The 14,614-nt window shown below is 39.4% G+C and overlaps 1 protein-coding gene across 8 annotated transcripts in view; it reads right to left on the bottom strand.

Moving 5' to 3' along the window:
* The window catches only part of hectd4 (HECT domain E3 ubiquitin protein ligase 4), an 87,496-nt gene extending 75,895 nt beyond the window's left edge, over positions 1-11,601 (bottom strand). For 6 of the 8 annotated variants that reach the window (XM_035530083.2, XM_035530085.2, XM_035530086.2 and 3 more), the window contains exons 1-4: positions 10,995-11,598; positions 7,732-8,342; positions 5,216-5,305; positions 4,794-4,921 (exon numbers count right to left, since the gene is read on the bottom strand). In XM_035530083.2, the coding sequence (XP_035385976.2) occupies positions 4,794-4,921; positions 5,216-5,305; positions 7,732-8,342; positions 10,995-11,141 (976 nt within the window). In that variant the 5' untranslated portion in view covers positions 11,142-11,598. Of the gene's footprint in view, positions 1-4,793; positions 4,922-5,215; positions 5,306-7,731; positions 8,343-10,994 lie in introns of those variants that run through there. The other 2 variants (XM_081714171.1, XM_081714172.1) reach the window with 2 other exon arrangements.
* Positions 11,602-14,614: the final 3,013 nt, after the last annotated feature.

Raw genomic sequence — 14,614 nt, 5'->3', positions numbered from 1 at the left:
AATAACACCAGCCATGCCATCTTATGCCTTGGTCTGAGAAAAGAAAGACAGAAAACAGTCCAATAAATAATAATAAAGGTAACAAAACCTAGTCCCAGCTTCTGAACATCCATTTTTCTCTCAACTGAACACATCACACCACCTCAAGACTGAATGTGAAGTTACTGGCAGACAAAGATTTCTTTAAAATCACATCTATGGCAATAGACACTTCTTTGCTTTTTAGCTCATTAATTAGTAAAGTGGCATTTGCATTTCAAATATTCATAATATGCCCTCAAGAAGCAGAAGCAGATCCTTGAGTGATCAAAAACATTTTAAAAAGTGCTTTTTAGCTTTTTTGGAATGATAATCTGACTGCTTTAAAAAACTGGAAATACTAGAAATACAGGAAATGCTGAACAAAAAAAGGAAAAGAAATCAAGTGTTTTGCCTCTAGAGTGGACAATCAAATGCCCATAATCTTTTGCAACAGTTAAGATTGGATTCACATTGATTACTGCCCATCTCACCATGTTTGTAGGCTCCTCAAGAGTTATATAAAAGAGTTTTTGTCCATAGATTCAGAAAAAGCATTCTAGAGTCAAGTGGAACTGGATGGAACTGAGACAGGTACATTTCTCTTATCTCCTGGGTTTACGTGTTCTATTCTTCTCACAAAGCATCTAACACATGGAGACAACATAGGGGATATAAGCCCCAGTCTATCCCATAAATACCAACCAACATCAATAAGCAATACTAAAGGTAGCACAAGTATTGACAAAATCCAAATGATACCAAATCCTTATATGTCTAAATGCCATGCAGGACTCAGCATTTACAGAAACCATTTGGTTGAGGTTAATGCTAATAAGAGATGTCTCAAAAGTGTTCTGAAAGATCTTTTCAGGCAATGATTCTTGTTAAAAGAACTTTAAAATTCAAATTGCATCAAACTGAATTGCATTTCTTGCTTAATAAAGAAATCTTTTGTCAGTGTTGATTACATTTCCATGGAAACACATGTCACACAGCAACATTACCCAAGCTAAATGTTAGTGGAGTAACTACTAAACATTAGGCTATCATTTGTCCTCATGTGTTTGTTGTAGTCCTGCAGCACTGTATACTGGAAAGAATATGTTTGCATTAATTGTAGTTACCAATCCAGCTGTGTATACTCTTGTTCAAACTTCTATCCAAACTATCCAAACCAAAGAGTTATTTCCTGATCAATTTTGCTGACGAGGGCAAAGACATTATGATTATATACATCAGTCAGTTATCACTATAAACAGTGAGTGTGTTTACATGCACTTAATAATCCAATCATAAACAGAAATCAAATTATGAAATCTGATACAAAGAGCTGGATTTAGCTCAGTAATCTGATTTCTCAGTTCATGTATACCCTTACTCTGATTGCATTCAGATTTCTCAGTTTGTATATCCTAACAAACAAGAGAGTGTAAAGTTGTTCTGGCTTGTTGGGGGGGGGGGGGGGGGGATAAAATCTTATTTCCTGTAAAATGGGCAGTATTGCACACTATTAATAACCATTAAAAAAAAGATCCATATTTGCCAGTAAAGTGCAGCCATATTTACAAAAAGCCACAACAGGAAGTTTGAAATTTACATCACATAATTTTGTGAGATTATTGGCTGGTTGCTAAGTAGAAACCTGATTACTGCCTGACTCATGTAACCCAGTGTTTTCCCATTGTCTGAATACCCAAGTAAATATATTACTGACAAAATCATATTATATGCAGTTATTGGATTATTAAGTGCATATAAATGCACTCATTGTTATGCAAGTTTAGTTTGACATTTGCATCTACCCTTTTTAATTAGATATGTATAAAATACACAGGTGGAAGGATGACTACTTCTACTAAAGTACTGAAAATAAAGCATCTGCACAATTTTAGAATAACAAGATTAAAATAAAATATGATCATGCAGGCTTTTTTCATGCATAAATAAATTAAAGGAAGACAACCTTCTCAAATTGTGAGGTGCACTTCAGGGTTGATATTTCAAAACGACTAGTAAAAGCCCATATATAAAAATCTACTGTTATGCTCGGTTTAGTACCATCATTAATGATTTTAATGGCACATCAGTCTGCTGTTGCTCTATATCAATCAAGAAGGCAATGCCAATAAGCAGAATACAGTACACTGTCAATTCGTTGCACAGTTCCAGGTGCCCCAGTCCTAGAAAAACAATGATTTGCATTTTTCATCGGCACCCAAGATTGTCTAAAGTTTTTACAGAATAATGAGTTTAAAAAAGTGACAGGCAGTAATATCAGGTAAATCAAGCCATTAAAAAACAATTTACATTATTGCTAATTCATGCCAAATTAGAAAGTGGAGACAGAGGCTTGGTACACGTCGAGAAAAAAAAAGAAGATAATAGTAGTTCTGGATGGAGTCAGAAACAGTAAACAGAATTAAGACAATGGAGTAAATGAGCTCACAGGACACTTCAAGAAAGTCAGTTCATGAAACTTCTGCGGTGTTTGGTCTTCCCCAGGTCACACTTACAGGTGTGCTAGTACTGTCAAATGGAAGCATCTAAAAGCAACAACAGCTCGGCTAAAAAGTGATACACCACGCTGGGTGCTGAAGCATGTAGCGCATAATAATAAAAAAAAAAATCTATTGTTGCTTCATTTACTAGAGTTCCAAGCAACCTCAGCAAAGAACTATGCATCAGGATCTTGATAATGAAATCAGTGTTCATGAAAGAAAGGAACATAAAATGGGTTTCTAATGCTAAGCAGTACAAGACTGCTTTCAAGAAAAGTATGTTCAGAACCTTCTTAAAAGGTGCAGTTTCAGGTATGCATATACTTCTGATGTCCATACCTCTGCTTTCGCCAACTCCTGCTATGGGTAATGCTGACTTGGTGCATTAGATTGTCATGGTTGAACAGTATAACCATTTTCTTACTACTCATAAGCAGGTGTAATTATTAAGCCATTACAAAAAGTAGTTATCCATACCTATAGTTATCCAGCAAGTCAAATGACCAGACAGTATTAGTTTTCGTATTTCAAAAACTGGTAGAACAACGTTGCTCCACAAGTAGTTTCATAAAAAGCTTCCTTGACAACAAAGAATAGGGGAAAAACTACAAAAAAAGTTATACAGATGGTAAATTCTTGTCAACTTGACTCTTTTTTTGTTGTTGTTGCTGCTGAACACACAGCTTCAATTATGTTAAGGGAAAGGTTCTGTTATTTCTAGAATCGTTATTCAATGCTTTGCAGAAGCCCTTTGGCAGCAAAGTTTGTCAGAAATTATGCTGCATTTAGCTGCACACTGTCCTTCAATTGTTACGTTTCCCTATACATACCACTGAGAAGCTCCCCATTACATGAGTACAGAGTACATTTTTTCATCTAATTTGACCACAGAATCTTATTCCCCTTGTTACATGTGTCCTTTACATGGTATTTAGCAAACTCTGAGTGGGTGGTTATATGGCTTTTATTCAACAGTTGCTTCAGTCTTGCCACTCTGCCATAAAGACCTGATTCATGAAGTGCTATATTATCCCAACTCTGCACATGATTTTACAATCACTGGGTTCTTTATTACCTGCCTGACCAAGCCCCTTCTTACGTTGATGCCCAACTCTAAGCAAAGCTTATTCCATTTGGCCACTGTGATCCTGGGAACACTCAAAGCCTTAAAGTTTTATATCCCTGCACTGATCTATGTTTTGCCATAATTCACAGACAGTTCCTTGGACATCATGGCTTCATGGCTGGCTCTTATAGACCCAAGTCTGTGCCTCGCCAAACTATGTCCAGTTAATTCAGATTGCAACAGGTGGACCCCAACTGAGATCTAGACATATCCCAAGAATAATTAAAGCATACAGTTTAACACTGATTCCAGTTCAGTGACACAGCAAAGGGTATATTTGTGAATAAGACCCTGTTCATACCTGGCATTAACAAGCATCCTGGTTAATCAGATCATAAGTGACCAGCTCTAAGTACAAGTGTGAACAGGGTAAAAAGACGTCTTGGAGATGCATTGTAATCTGACCACTCAAACTACATCTAGCGGTGGTGGGTCGAGATGCATCAGGCCACATTACAGCTGTAGTGTGAATGGTAATGCATCCTGATGGTTCCTCAAAAGCATCAAAGCACTGCCCATGTCAATAGTGTCGAACTTTGTAATAATAATAAGACAGTGATTACTCTGCATGTAGATAAGCAAGTCAGGCTAGTGGATAAAAGTGATAATTGTGGCTGATGCATCGGAGAAATGAGAAGCCTCATTTCCATTTGCACTGAGGACTCAAAGATTGTAAAGGCCATACTGGAATATTTGTGAGTATTCACTGGACCTTTCTGTCTCAAAATAAACAAAGTGGAAGAGAGATATAGTAAATCGGCTTTCTTCAGCAGAAATTATGGAAGTGGTCACTTGAGACACATTCAAAATGCCGGTGTAAACGACTAGGTATTTTGGGAATCTTAACATCCAAGAAGCATGTTAATGCCAGGTATGAACAGAGCCTAAGAGAGTTCAGTTTTTAATTTTTAATTCATTTTCAAAAACTCTAAAAAGATGTCTTCACCTCATCATTACGAATATTTAAGTGTAGATTAATGGGTAAAATTAGCAATTATGTTTATTATATTTTGAATTAAGTATGCATAAATGGGTCTGAATACTATCTGAGTCCAGTGTATTTAACAGCAAGAAAAGGAGTTGTCTTCTTTTAACACTTCTGATGAATAACAGGAAGGACAATGACACAATCCTTAATGTGTCCTTACCTTTACTCTCAGATCCTGCAGCATTGCTGTCTGGGGTAGGGAGCATGTCCTCAAAACCCCATGAGACACTGTGTTTTCCTCCAAGCAAACAAGATGGAGAACCTGGACCACCTTCCAGAAGTAATAGTCTGAGAGAAAGAAGAAATGCAGTTTTTGTACCATCATACAGCTATAGCACCAGAAATAATGGTTTTAATTTCAATCTAGAGACTAACACTATGCATACTGATTAATACTGAATGACAATATAAAATACAAATTTAAACAACAATCTTTGCATAGCACTTATAAAAAAAACAGTAACATTCAATATGATAAAAGAGAAACACAGTATATAAGACAAGTTTGTTCAAAACAGTAAAATGGCTCTTTTACAACTGAGATTTCCATTTATTTAAAAATAAAAAGGTGTATAGCCTAACCTGTAGAGGACATCTGCCACAGGAAGTTGCCCTAGGTCTGTTTGTTTCTGCAGCAGGTGAACAGTATGAATGAATGTCTTTAGAGATCCCCTAGACGCAGAGAAAAGAATAAGAGTAGAGCTCATACACACACACACAAAAAAAACAACAACAGCTTAGCAAGGCTTTGCAAATGGAAGTTGGAAAGTTGGATACATAAATAAAAACCATCAAAGAAAATTTAAATGAGCATGATAATGGGGAACCCTCTGCATGCTTCCATAATAAATGCATCACTATACACATCATTGAACAGCTACAACTTGTGTGTCTCCATGTATCCCCTTGAGAATATTTCCAAAGTATTCATTAAGTGGGTTTTAGGGAATATACACTGCACAAAAAAGGGAACTCTTAAATCACACATCAGATCTCAATTAATGAAAGACTCAAGTCAAAAAGCTTTACTGATATCAATTGTGTACTTTGGTCATAATAAAATGATATATTTGTCAATGGAAACCTTAAATCAACAACCCACTGAGGGCGGGAATCAAAATAATACCAAAAATCAATGTAAAAAACTGAAATCACAGACAGATCCAATTTGTTTGAATTTCATAATGGCAACTGATAATGTGACTCAGTAGTGCATATGGCACCGACATGCCCTGTATGCACTCCTGACGATGTCTGGGCATGCTCCTGATGAGATAAGGGCATCAGTGACCTCCTGTAGAGTCTGTGGTGCTAATGGATGGCATCAGATGCACTGATACCAGAGGTTCTCAATTGGATTCAGATCTGTGAAAGATGAGGGCCATTTAATGGCATCAATGCCTTCATCATCCAAGAACTGGGCTGGGCATTGTCCTGCTCCAGGACCCAGGGTCCACTGTACCAGCATAAGTTCTGACAATCACTCTGAGGATTTCGTCACGTAGACCCTCTAAGGATATGCCTTCCTAGACCATCACAGACTCACCGCCAAACCGGTCATGCTGGATGATGTTGCAGGCAGCAAAACATTCATTATGGCATCTCCAGATTCACATCTCACATCTGTCACATGTGCACAGTGTGAACCTGCTCTCATCTGTGAAAACAACAGCATGAGAGTGGCAGACCTGCCAAATCTGAATGCCAATCTAGCAGCACAGTGCTGTGCTGTGAACAAAGGTTCTACTAGAGGACGTTGGGCCTTCATGCCACCCTCATGGAGTCAGAAACATGCACACCAGTAGCCTGCTGGATGTCATTCTATAGGGCTCTGGCAGTGCTTCTCCTGTTCCTGGTGTCTCCTCCATTCTTTTGAGACTGTTAGGAGTCACAGCAAACCTTCTTGTGATGACACCCATTGATGTGTCATCCTGGAGGAGCTGTACTTCCTGTGCAACCTGAATTATCTACTGGTACTGCCTCATGTTACCAGTAGTGACAGTAGCAAAACACAAAACTACAGTACTGTAGAGAAGAATCAGTCGGAAAGGATAAGGAAAGTGCAATTGTCTGTGGCCACCACCTGCAAAACCAGTGTGCCTGTTGTCACTTTGATTTGTGCCAAAGCATGTGAAACTGTTTCAATCGTTTATACTTCCTAACTGGGTAGATCGATATCCCTGCAGTTCAACTGACTGTGTTATATTTAGATGATTAAGTGTTCCCTAAATTTTTGAGCAGTGCATTAAACCTGGTCTTCCATTTTTAGAATTTATGTGAAACACAACATTCAGTGAGTGCAAGCAAATAACAGCAGTAAAGAACAAAGATTTGGGTGGTATGTAGAAAGTGCTTTACAGGAAAGATTCTTAGGTTTTTAGAAATATAGACTGGTAAACATTAACAGTACACATACCTAAACATGCACATCACACACAAAATGTCTCTAGAATCAAATTGAGTAAATAGTGTTTTTAAAAGGATAAAAGGTCTATGCATGTTTTTCAGTAGGGGCATTTGAAGCAGCCCAGGCTGGATGTTTCAGTGACATAATGAGGGGTTAGTGAGGACAAAAAAGAAACTGAATAGTATAGTTGCTCTGGTTTTGACAACTCTGTTATCGTCGGAAATTTCCAAAATAAATAAATACATTAGTTAACTGTGGGAAACTCACCAAGGACAAGATTCACACTACTAGAAGAACATGAGGGAAAGATGTCACATGGCAAAAATAATTTTTTAAAGTAATCTTGAGGTTGAGAAGAAATAGCAGTTTTCTGGCCGAGTTAACTTATACAGCCAAACCACTGATATCAATTCTATATTTCACTATAAAGGTAAATTAAATAATCTATTACAAGCACAGATGCAACAGTATTGTGAGTATGATTAGAGAGTAATTAAATTGATGACATTCATAATAATTGTTTGAACCATACTAAAATCATCAAAAAAAAAGAAAAAAAAAAGACCATAGAAGATCCCAACCATGAAATATAAACTTCCAATTACAATGATCATGCTAGATTCAACGGCCAACAACCATCTCTAATCTATAACTTTAAAATTTGATGGTCAAGAATTTTTAATGTACACACCTGGCACATGCCAAAGCCACAAGGGCGGCAGCTGCATTCTCCCTCTGCCTCTGGGTTAGTAGTGGTTTTTCTTGTGCTATAACTTCTCCTTGTTCACCCCCCTGCTCCAACCAGGTGCACAGCAGGCCCTCTAGACCATTGAGGCAGTCTGCAGGCTCTTTACCCAAGCTAAGTGGCTGACAGTCACGCAGACAGGCCAGCAGTACTTCGGCAGTGACACCACCAAGTGCTGGGTCATGGCGGGTTTGAGACTGCAGCAGGGGGAAGACGAGCAGCAGTCCCACACGGGATGTGAAAGGCGCTTGGTCTGAGCTAGAGGGCAACGATGGGTGATGGTGGTGGTGGTGGTGCTGCTGCTGCTGCAGGAAGCCCTGCCGCTTCAAGAGTGACAGCGCCTCTTCATCAGCCCCGGCTCCAGCACCGGCCACTGCTGCAGCGCCCTCTCGCTCTTGTTGCTCTTCCAGGGCCAGCTGCCTCTGCGCCCCCCACAGGCCACGTAAAGCATTGAGCCGGTACTCCAGGAGACGAGCATAGGCATTACTCTGAGTACCACAAACAGCACGCAGGCGCTCAGCTAGTTCCACAGGGTTCTTGGTCTCAAAGGTGAGTATCTACACAAGGTTAGGGAGAAAGAAAAACATGCGATAGTGTTATAGCTGAGGTAGTTTATTAAGACAAGCATGAACATTTATATATAAAGACGCACTTAAGAAAAAAACAGCAACAAGACAATACTAACTGAAACGATCTGGACACATACAGACAATAAATATGGTCCATAATATGAATGCTTTAGGAAATAACTATTCCGCTTTGGAGAACACCAGTTAACCCTTTTCATACAGAGTAGATCAGACCCTTGTCTAGCTCCCCAAATCAAAAACAGGGAGTCACAATGATTTAAGTGCATCTGACCATGTCAGACATTAACCTGATGGCAACCAGGCAACCCGATGGCACTAAACAAGATCTGATGAAGTAAAATGGAAGAGGTCAGATGTGAATTGCAGTAAGACCATAAAGACTATATGAGTGGAATAAGAGAACATCCATTAGCCTTTTAGCTGCAGCATTTCATATTGATTTCATACCAAATGCACTAATGTGACCCAAATGCAATTTATCAGAAAAAAAAAAAAAAAGACAAGACAAATCTTAGAATATCTCCATATGCAGGTTGACCCATAGCCTTCCTCCTGTGGGTCACTGTGGAAACATTCTTGAGTAAATATTTACAAACAAGACATAATCAATCATAAATCACATTTAGTGGTCAAGAATGAGCATGCATTCACAAGTAGTACAAATATCAATCATTTTGCTTCATCTCCAGTAAGTATACTACTGAATCAACTATACAATCTAAATTGTGAGGTGTTCTGAAGTCTTTTAATACATTGTTTTTTCTTTAATTATAATCATTTTATTGCAATTGTGCTTTATTGTGTAAACTTTATTTTTTGTGTAAGGCACTGATATTTTAACTAAATTTGTATTTGTATAGAACTTCAGTTTATCATCATCATTTTTATTTCTACTGCTACTACAAATCTATATGCAGTCAGAATGTAATTTGTGGCACCGTTCCTTGCCTGAAAGGCTACAGGGGTAATGCTATAGGGTTGTCTGTATTTCTATTTGAGCCTAGAAATAATATTTCTGTCTGCTCCACATGTCCTTTCCTTTGGCAAATCATCAAGTTCCCTCTGTCTTCAGTGGATGAACTCTCATTAGGTTACTGTAGTCCTCAGGAGGCTCAGGTTGCAAATCACTGCAGCCTCTGCCATGGTCAAACTGCAGTAAGGTTATTACATGGAGCATCTTTCCATTGGGCTGATATTAGCCTAACACTAATATATATATATATATATATATATATATATATATATATATATATATATATATATATATATATATATGTGTGTGTGTGTGTGTGTGTGTGTGTGTGTGTGTGTGTGTGTGTGTGTATGTGTGTGTGTGTAGCACTGTTGGAATGAGATACCTGAAACGCCTGTAATGACAAATGTACAAAGTCCCACAAAATATGAAGATTAAATATTTCAATAAAACATAATACAAAATACACAATAACTGTATACAAGAAGCCACACTGAAACAGGCTGTAGCAATACTGACCAATCAAAAGCCAATACTAAGCTAATCATAGTACAATTCAACTGTAACGTCTAATACATATTGCCTGTATCTTGTAGTTAAGGAAGAAGATTGGATTAGTGGTCTCATGACCCTTCTGTTTTGAAAGAAGCAAACCATATCTGGTTACTCGCAGGCCTTCCAAGTGCTGCAAAATGATAACTAATCTTAACAACGAAAACTATCGCGACATATAGCCATTAGTTGCCAAATGCTAGCCAAAGTTTAGTCCAAAGATATTCAACCGCCGTTATGATATACATGGAGCGACCTAATGTATCCAGCTAATCAACCAATTTATCTGCAAGAATACTTTCAAAACATAGCTGGGTTAGCTAACTAGTTTCCTAAGTAGCTAGCAGACGACACAATTATTTAACATTATCATTAATACCTAGCTAGATATAACCTGTAATTACCGAGCGTTAGCTAGCTAGCTAGTTACTGCATTAGCTAGGTAGCGTTAACTAATTTCCCATGTGTTCAATAGGTCGCAATGACATTCAATAACAAATGAGTTTTGATACCAGGTAGCTTGTAAATAAATGACGTTGCTAGCTATCTCAACAGCGAATTTCATACTGTTCTCGCTACCTAACTAGCTAAATAAGCATATAAATACGAATCAAACTATTGAACCTAACGTTAACCATTTTTAATTATAGCTAGAGCTAATACTAGCTAACGTTACAGAGACTATAACTAACACTGTCATCGCTTGTCTACCTAGTTATGATTGGCCAATCTTAACTAGATAGCTAACGCTAGCTAGCTGGCCGGCTACACCTGCTCGGCAGCCCGATAAAAGAAGGGCGTTTAATAAATCAGCTTGCTAGGCTATACTGTAGGATAGCTATCCAGTTGTGTTGTATTCAAATGTTACTCTATTGACAGCACAACCATTTAATTTAGCTTGCTAGCTAGTTAGCTAACCCAGTGACTACCGGGAGAATCCTACACTAAGAACACGATGCTATAACGTTAACCTAAATGTGGGCCAAACCAAACAGCCTGGCCTACAACTAACACGTTATGAGACTATTAAGATGCTGGCTGTTTTAGTCATCGTTCACATTGGTTCACTTAAAGAATCAAAGTCTTAAGGTTACCTCCTGCTCGGTGTCACCCTGTTCAGAGACTCCAATTTCGCTGGGTAATTCTGCGAGGTCCGTGACCCGAATCAGCCCATCGTGAAGGAAAATAGTCTCTTCCTTCACGGATAACCACTGAGACGAATCCACAGAACCAGATCCCATCTCTCTCTCCCCCTTCGGAAACTGAAGAAGTTGACGAACATTAAAATGATGTATTCGACGTTTCAACCAAGTTCTATCCGACAGTGTACATAATACTATCCGTCAGCAAAAACGCGACACCAGTGTTAGCTGAACAACGCCCGTTAGCTAGCTAGCTAAAGCAGCTAGAATAAACGTTAGCTTCTAGAAGCTGTCTAGCGTTCACTTGGCACTGCAGAATAGCTCTTCTGCTCAGGCTATGCTTTCGTATTTTCGTAAAGGTGGGCGTGACAGATAGCAAATGTTCTTTACTTCCACACCTATGTCAGTAAAGCCATTTTCAGTTTAGATCTAACTCCGGGCAAGCAATTTAAATTGCCACTGCCTTACACTCACTGAATTATCAAACCTAGTTTATTAGGAGGCAACTAGATAGATAATGAAACTGCACCGCTTTCAGTGAGACGCCATATTTTCCAAAGCCAAGTGCTCCCAGTGTACAACGCGGTTTTGGACAAACACAGCACACTGTGCCAATGAGAAATCAGGATAACCAAGATCAAATGCAGACAAACTTTGTGTAGTTTGAGTATGCGTTTTACTGAGTGTACGAAAATTCAGAATTTCAGATTTATTTTAGTAATCTGAAACATTTTCTGCCTCTAAGATCACTGCATACGTTTGAATAACGATGTCGTAGTCTCTAATACCAAACTAGGTAATGGTATATGCAATAGTATTCTACGGTTTCTGATGAAACAGTAGCTCCATCATGTGGAAGATTGGCGATAACACCAATTAAACTGCACATTTACAAAATAAATGGTAAATTAATGGACAGCGCCATGTGAAATCATTCAGGCACTACATAATCAAGTCAAGTCAAATGTATTTATATAGCGCTTTTTACAACTGTTGTTGTCACAAAGCAGGTTTACAAATGTATGTAAAGAGATGCGGGAACAGACACAAAACCAGCGAAGCAATAGAAGAAGACAGAACAGCACAAGAACCAGGAACAGATGCGGAAGCAGGAGCAGGAACAGAACACTGAACAGAAGACTGAGGATGACAAAAGGGAGGACGAGGAGACATGACAAACAATGAGGGACAATTGGAGGCACAAAAGTACCAGGAAAACAAAAACACATCACAGACCAGGCAAGGGACAACAGGACAGGAACAAAAACAGACATGGGCACTGGAATAAACACACGGACGGGGACAGACAGAAACAAAGAGACACACAGGAACTGTAACGGGCACAGAAACAAGCGCAGGGACAGACACCACAGCAGGGGCAAAAACAAAACCAGGCATAGGTGAAGGCAAAAACAAAGGAACAGCAGGAGCAGGCAACAACCGAGACACTGGAGGCCCACAGGGAACAGGAGACACAGGCTGGGTGAGACGGGCAGGAACCACAGGTCAGAGGCGGCAGGAGACACAGGCTGGGTGAGACGGGCGGGAACCACAGATCAGAGGCGGCAGGAGACACAGGCTGGGTGAGACGGGCAGGAACCACAGGTCAGAGGCGGCAGGAGACACAGGCTGGGTGAGACGGGCGGGAACCACAGGTCAGAGGCGGCAGGAGACACAGGCTGGGTGAGACGGGTGGGAACCACAGGTCAGAGGCGGCAGGAGACACAGGCTGGGTGAGACGGGCAGGGAACACGGAGCCTGCGAGTCAGGAGACAAGTCTGAGGGTGTTGAGGTGACCGGCGAAGGATATGGGGAGTCTGGGGGTGCAGCTGCAGGGTTCAGCAGCGGGTCCGGAAGGTCCGGAAGGTCTGGAAGGTCCGGAAGGTCCGGGGGTGTGGCTGCGGTGTTCACTGGCAGGTCCAGGAGGTCTGGAGGCATTGCCACAGGAACAAACTGAATGGCATCCTTCATGCCAGTGACAGGAACTTAAAGGATGTAAAGGAGACTTCTTCCTTCAGACCAGCTGACCATCAGGCACTCTCCAACTGAACCTGAGCTGTCAATCTGCATGTTACACCTATTCTCCTGAAGAGATCAAAAATAGATCTTGGGTGCCATGGAAACTTTACCAAAAAACCCATCATCACTGCCATCGACTCTCCTACTACACTGTGTTTATTTACTTATTCTGCAGACCCTAATTTGATTGTCATTGTATGCCAAATATTTGTATAGTATCTTAAGGCTTAAAAATGCTCATAGAAGTTTTATAGGAAGTTAAAATCTAAAGTAAAAGCAACTTTATTCATTTTGTGCTATTAGTTTGCCAAGTAGAGGAGGATGGATTCCCCATCTGAGCCTTGTGTTCTCTTAAGGTTTCTTCGTCTTGCTGTGTTACCATTGTCTCCTTGATTGCTCATGAGGGGACTGGATCTAGAATTTCTGTAAATCTGCTTTTTTACATTGTAATAGGTATTATATTGTATTATACAATATACTGTATGGTATAATATGTACACCATATGTATACCATATACTGTATGCCTAACGGTACTTTCCAATATTGTATGGACTACCAGAAAGTAAATGACAATACTAGATTCATTCCCTCTTCCCAGAATGGAAGATTGTGTTGATAGAGTGGGTTCTGCAAAGTTTGTCAGTGCATTAGATTTACTAAAAGGTTACTGACAGGTCCCTCTTACTGCTTGTGCATCAGAAATCTCCACACCGGACAATTTTGTACAATATATGGTATATACACTCCAAAGGCTTATGACTATTGTGTTGAAAGCGGTACGGAATTGTGAAACGTATCTTGATGACCAAGTTGTATATTCAGAGATATGAGAACACCATTTGAGATTATATTCTCTAGATTACAAGGTGCAATTCTCTTAAAGAAGTGAGAATTTGTAAAAAGCATAATTAGCCACCTTGGTAAAATGGTGAGTCATGGATAATCTCATAATCTGGTCTATTCATATGTATATAGTTACTGATTGTAGGGAGTGGTGTCTGTTTGTTTGGGATCAGTGTTATTTTCTGTTTATTGTCAGAGATTTAGTGCAGGATTGTAGTGTAGGTGTTTCTTTTGTAGTGTGGGTTTTGTTTGTTATGTTGGCATTCAAATCACTCCTGAAGCTCTAATCAGTATATATCCATGTTCACAATTCTTTATTTAATTCAAGTCCCATCTTACCTGCTGGTCATTTGTTTAGTCATTCTACATACCATTCTACTACCAATCTTTCATAATTATGTTGCTGTTGAGGTCTCACTGCATATATTATAACAGGTCTTGTCTTGCAGTGAAGGTGAGGTGCAATTTCAAGTTTAAGTTATTAAAAGGTGCAAAACAAAATCAAGAACAAACAACCTGAGCACAACTAAGAGAAACCTAAACAGATGAGATTCAAAACAACAGAGCTCAACAGAAGAAACAGTACTTATTGCCAGTTTTATCTCAGTCTGTTTGTCTCTGGTTTATGACTCTTTGCCTGTTCCTTGTTTAAAGGGGTTTTGTCTTGCTGTTGTACTGCTGCCTACCTGCTGTACATTTTGGTTATCAA

Source organism: Electrophorus electricus, chromosome 5 (assembly GCF_041902795.1).
Source record: "Electrophorus electricus isolate QZ-2024a chromosome 5, ASM4190279v1, whole genome shotgun sequence".
NCBI classification, from domain to species: domain Eukaryota; kingdom Metazoa; phylum Chordata; class Actinopteri; order Gymnotiformes; family Gymnotidae; genus Electrophorus; species Electrophorus electricus.
This window is presented reverse-complemented; position numbering and strand designations above follow the sequence as displayed.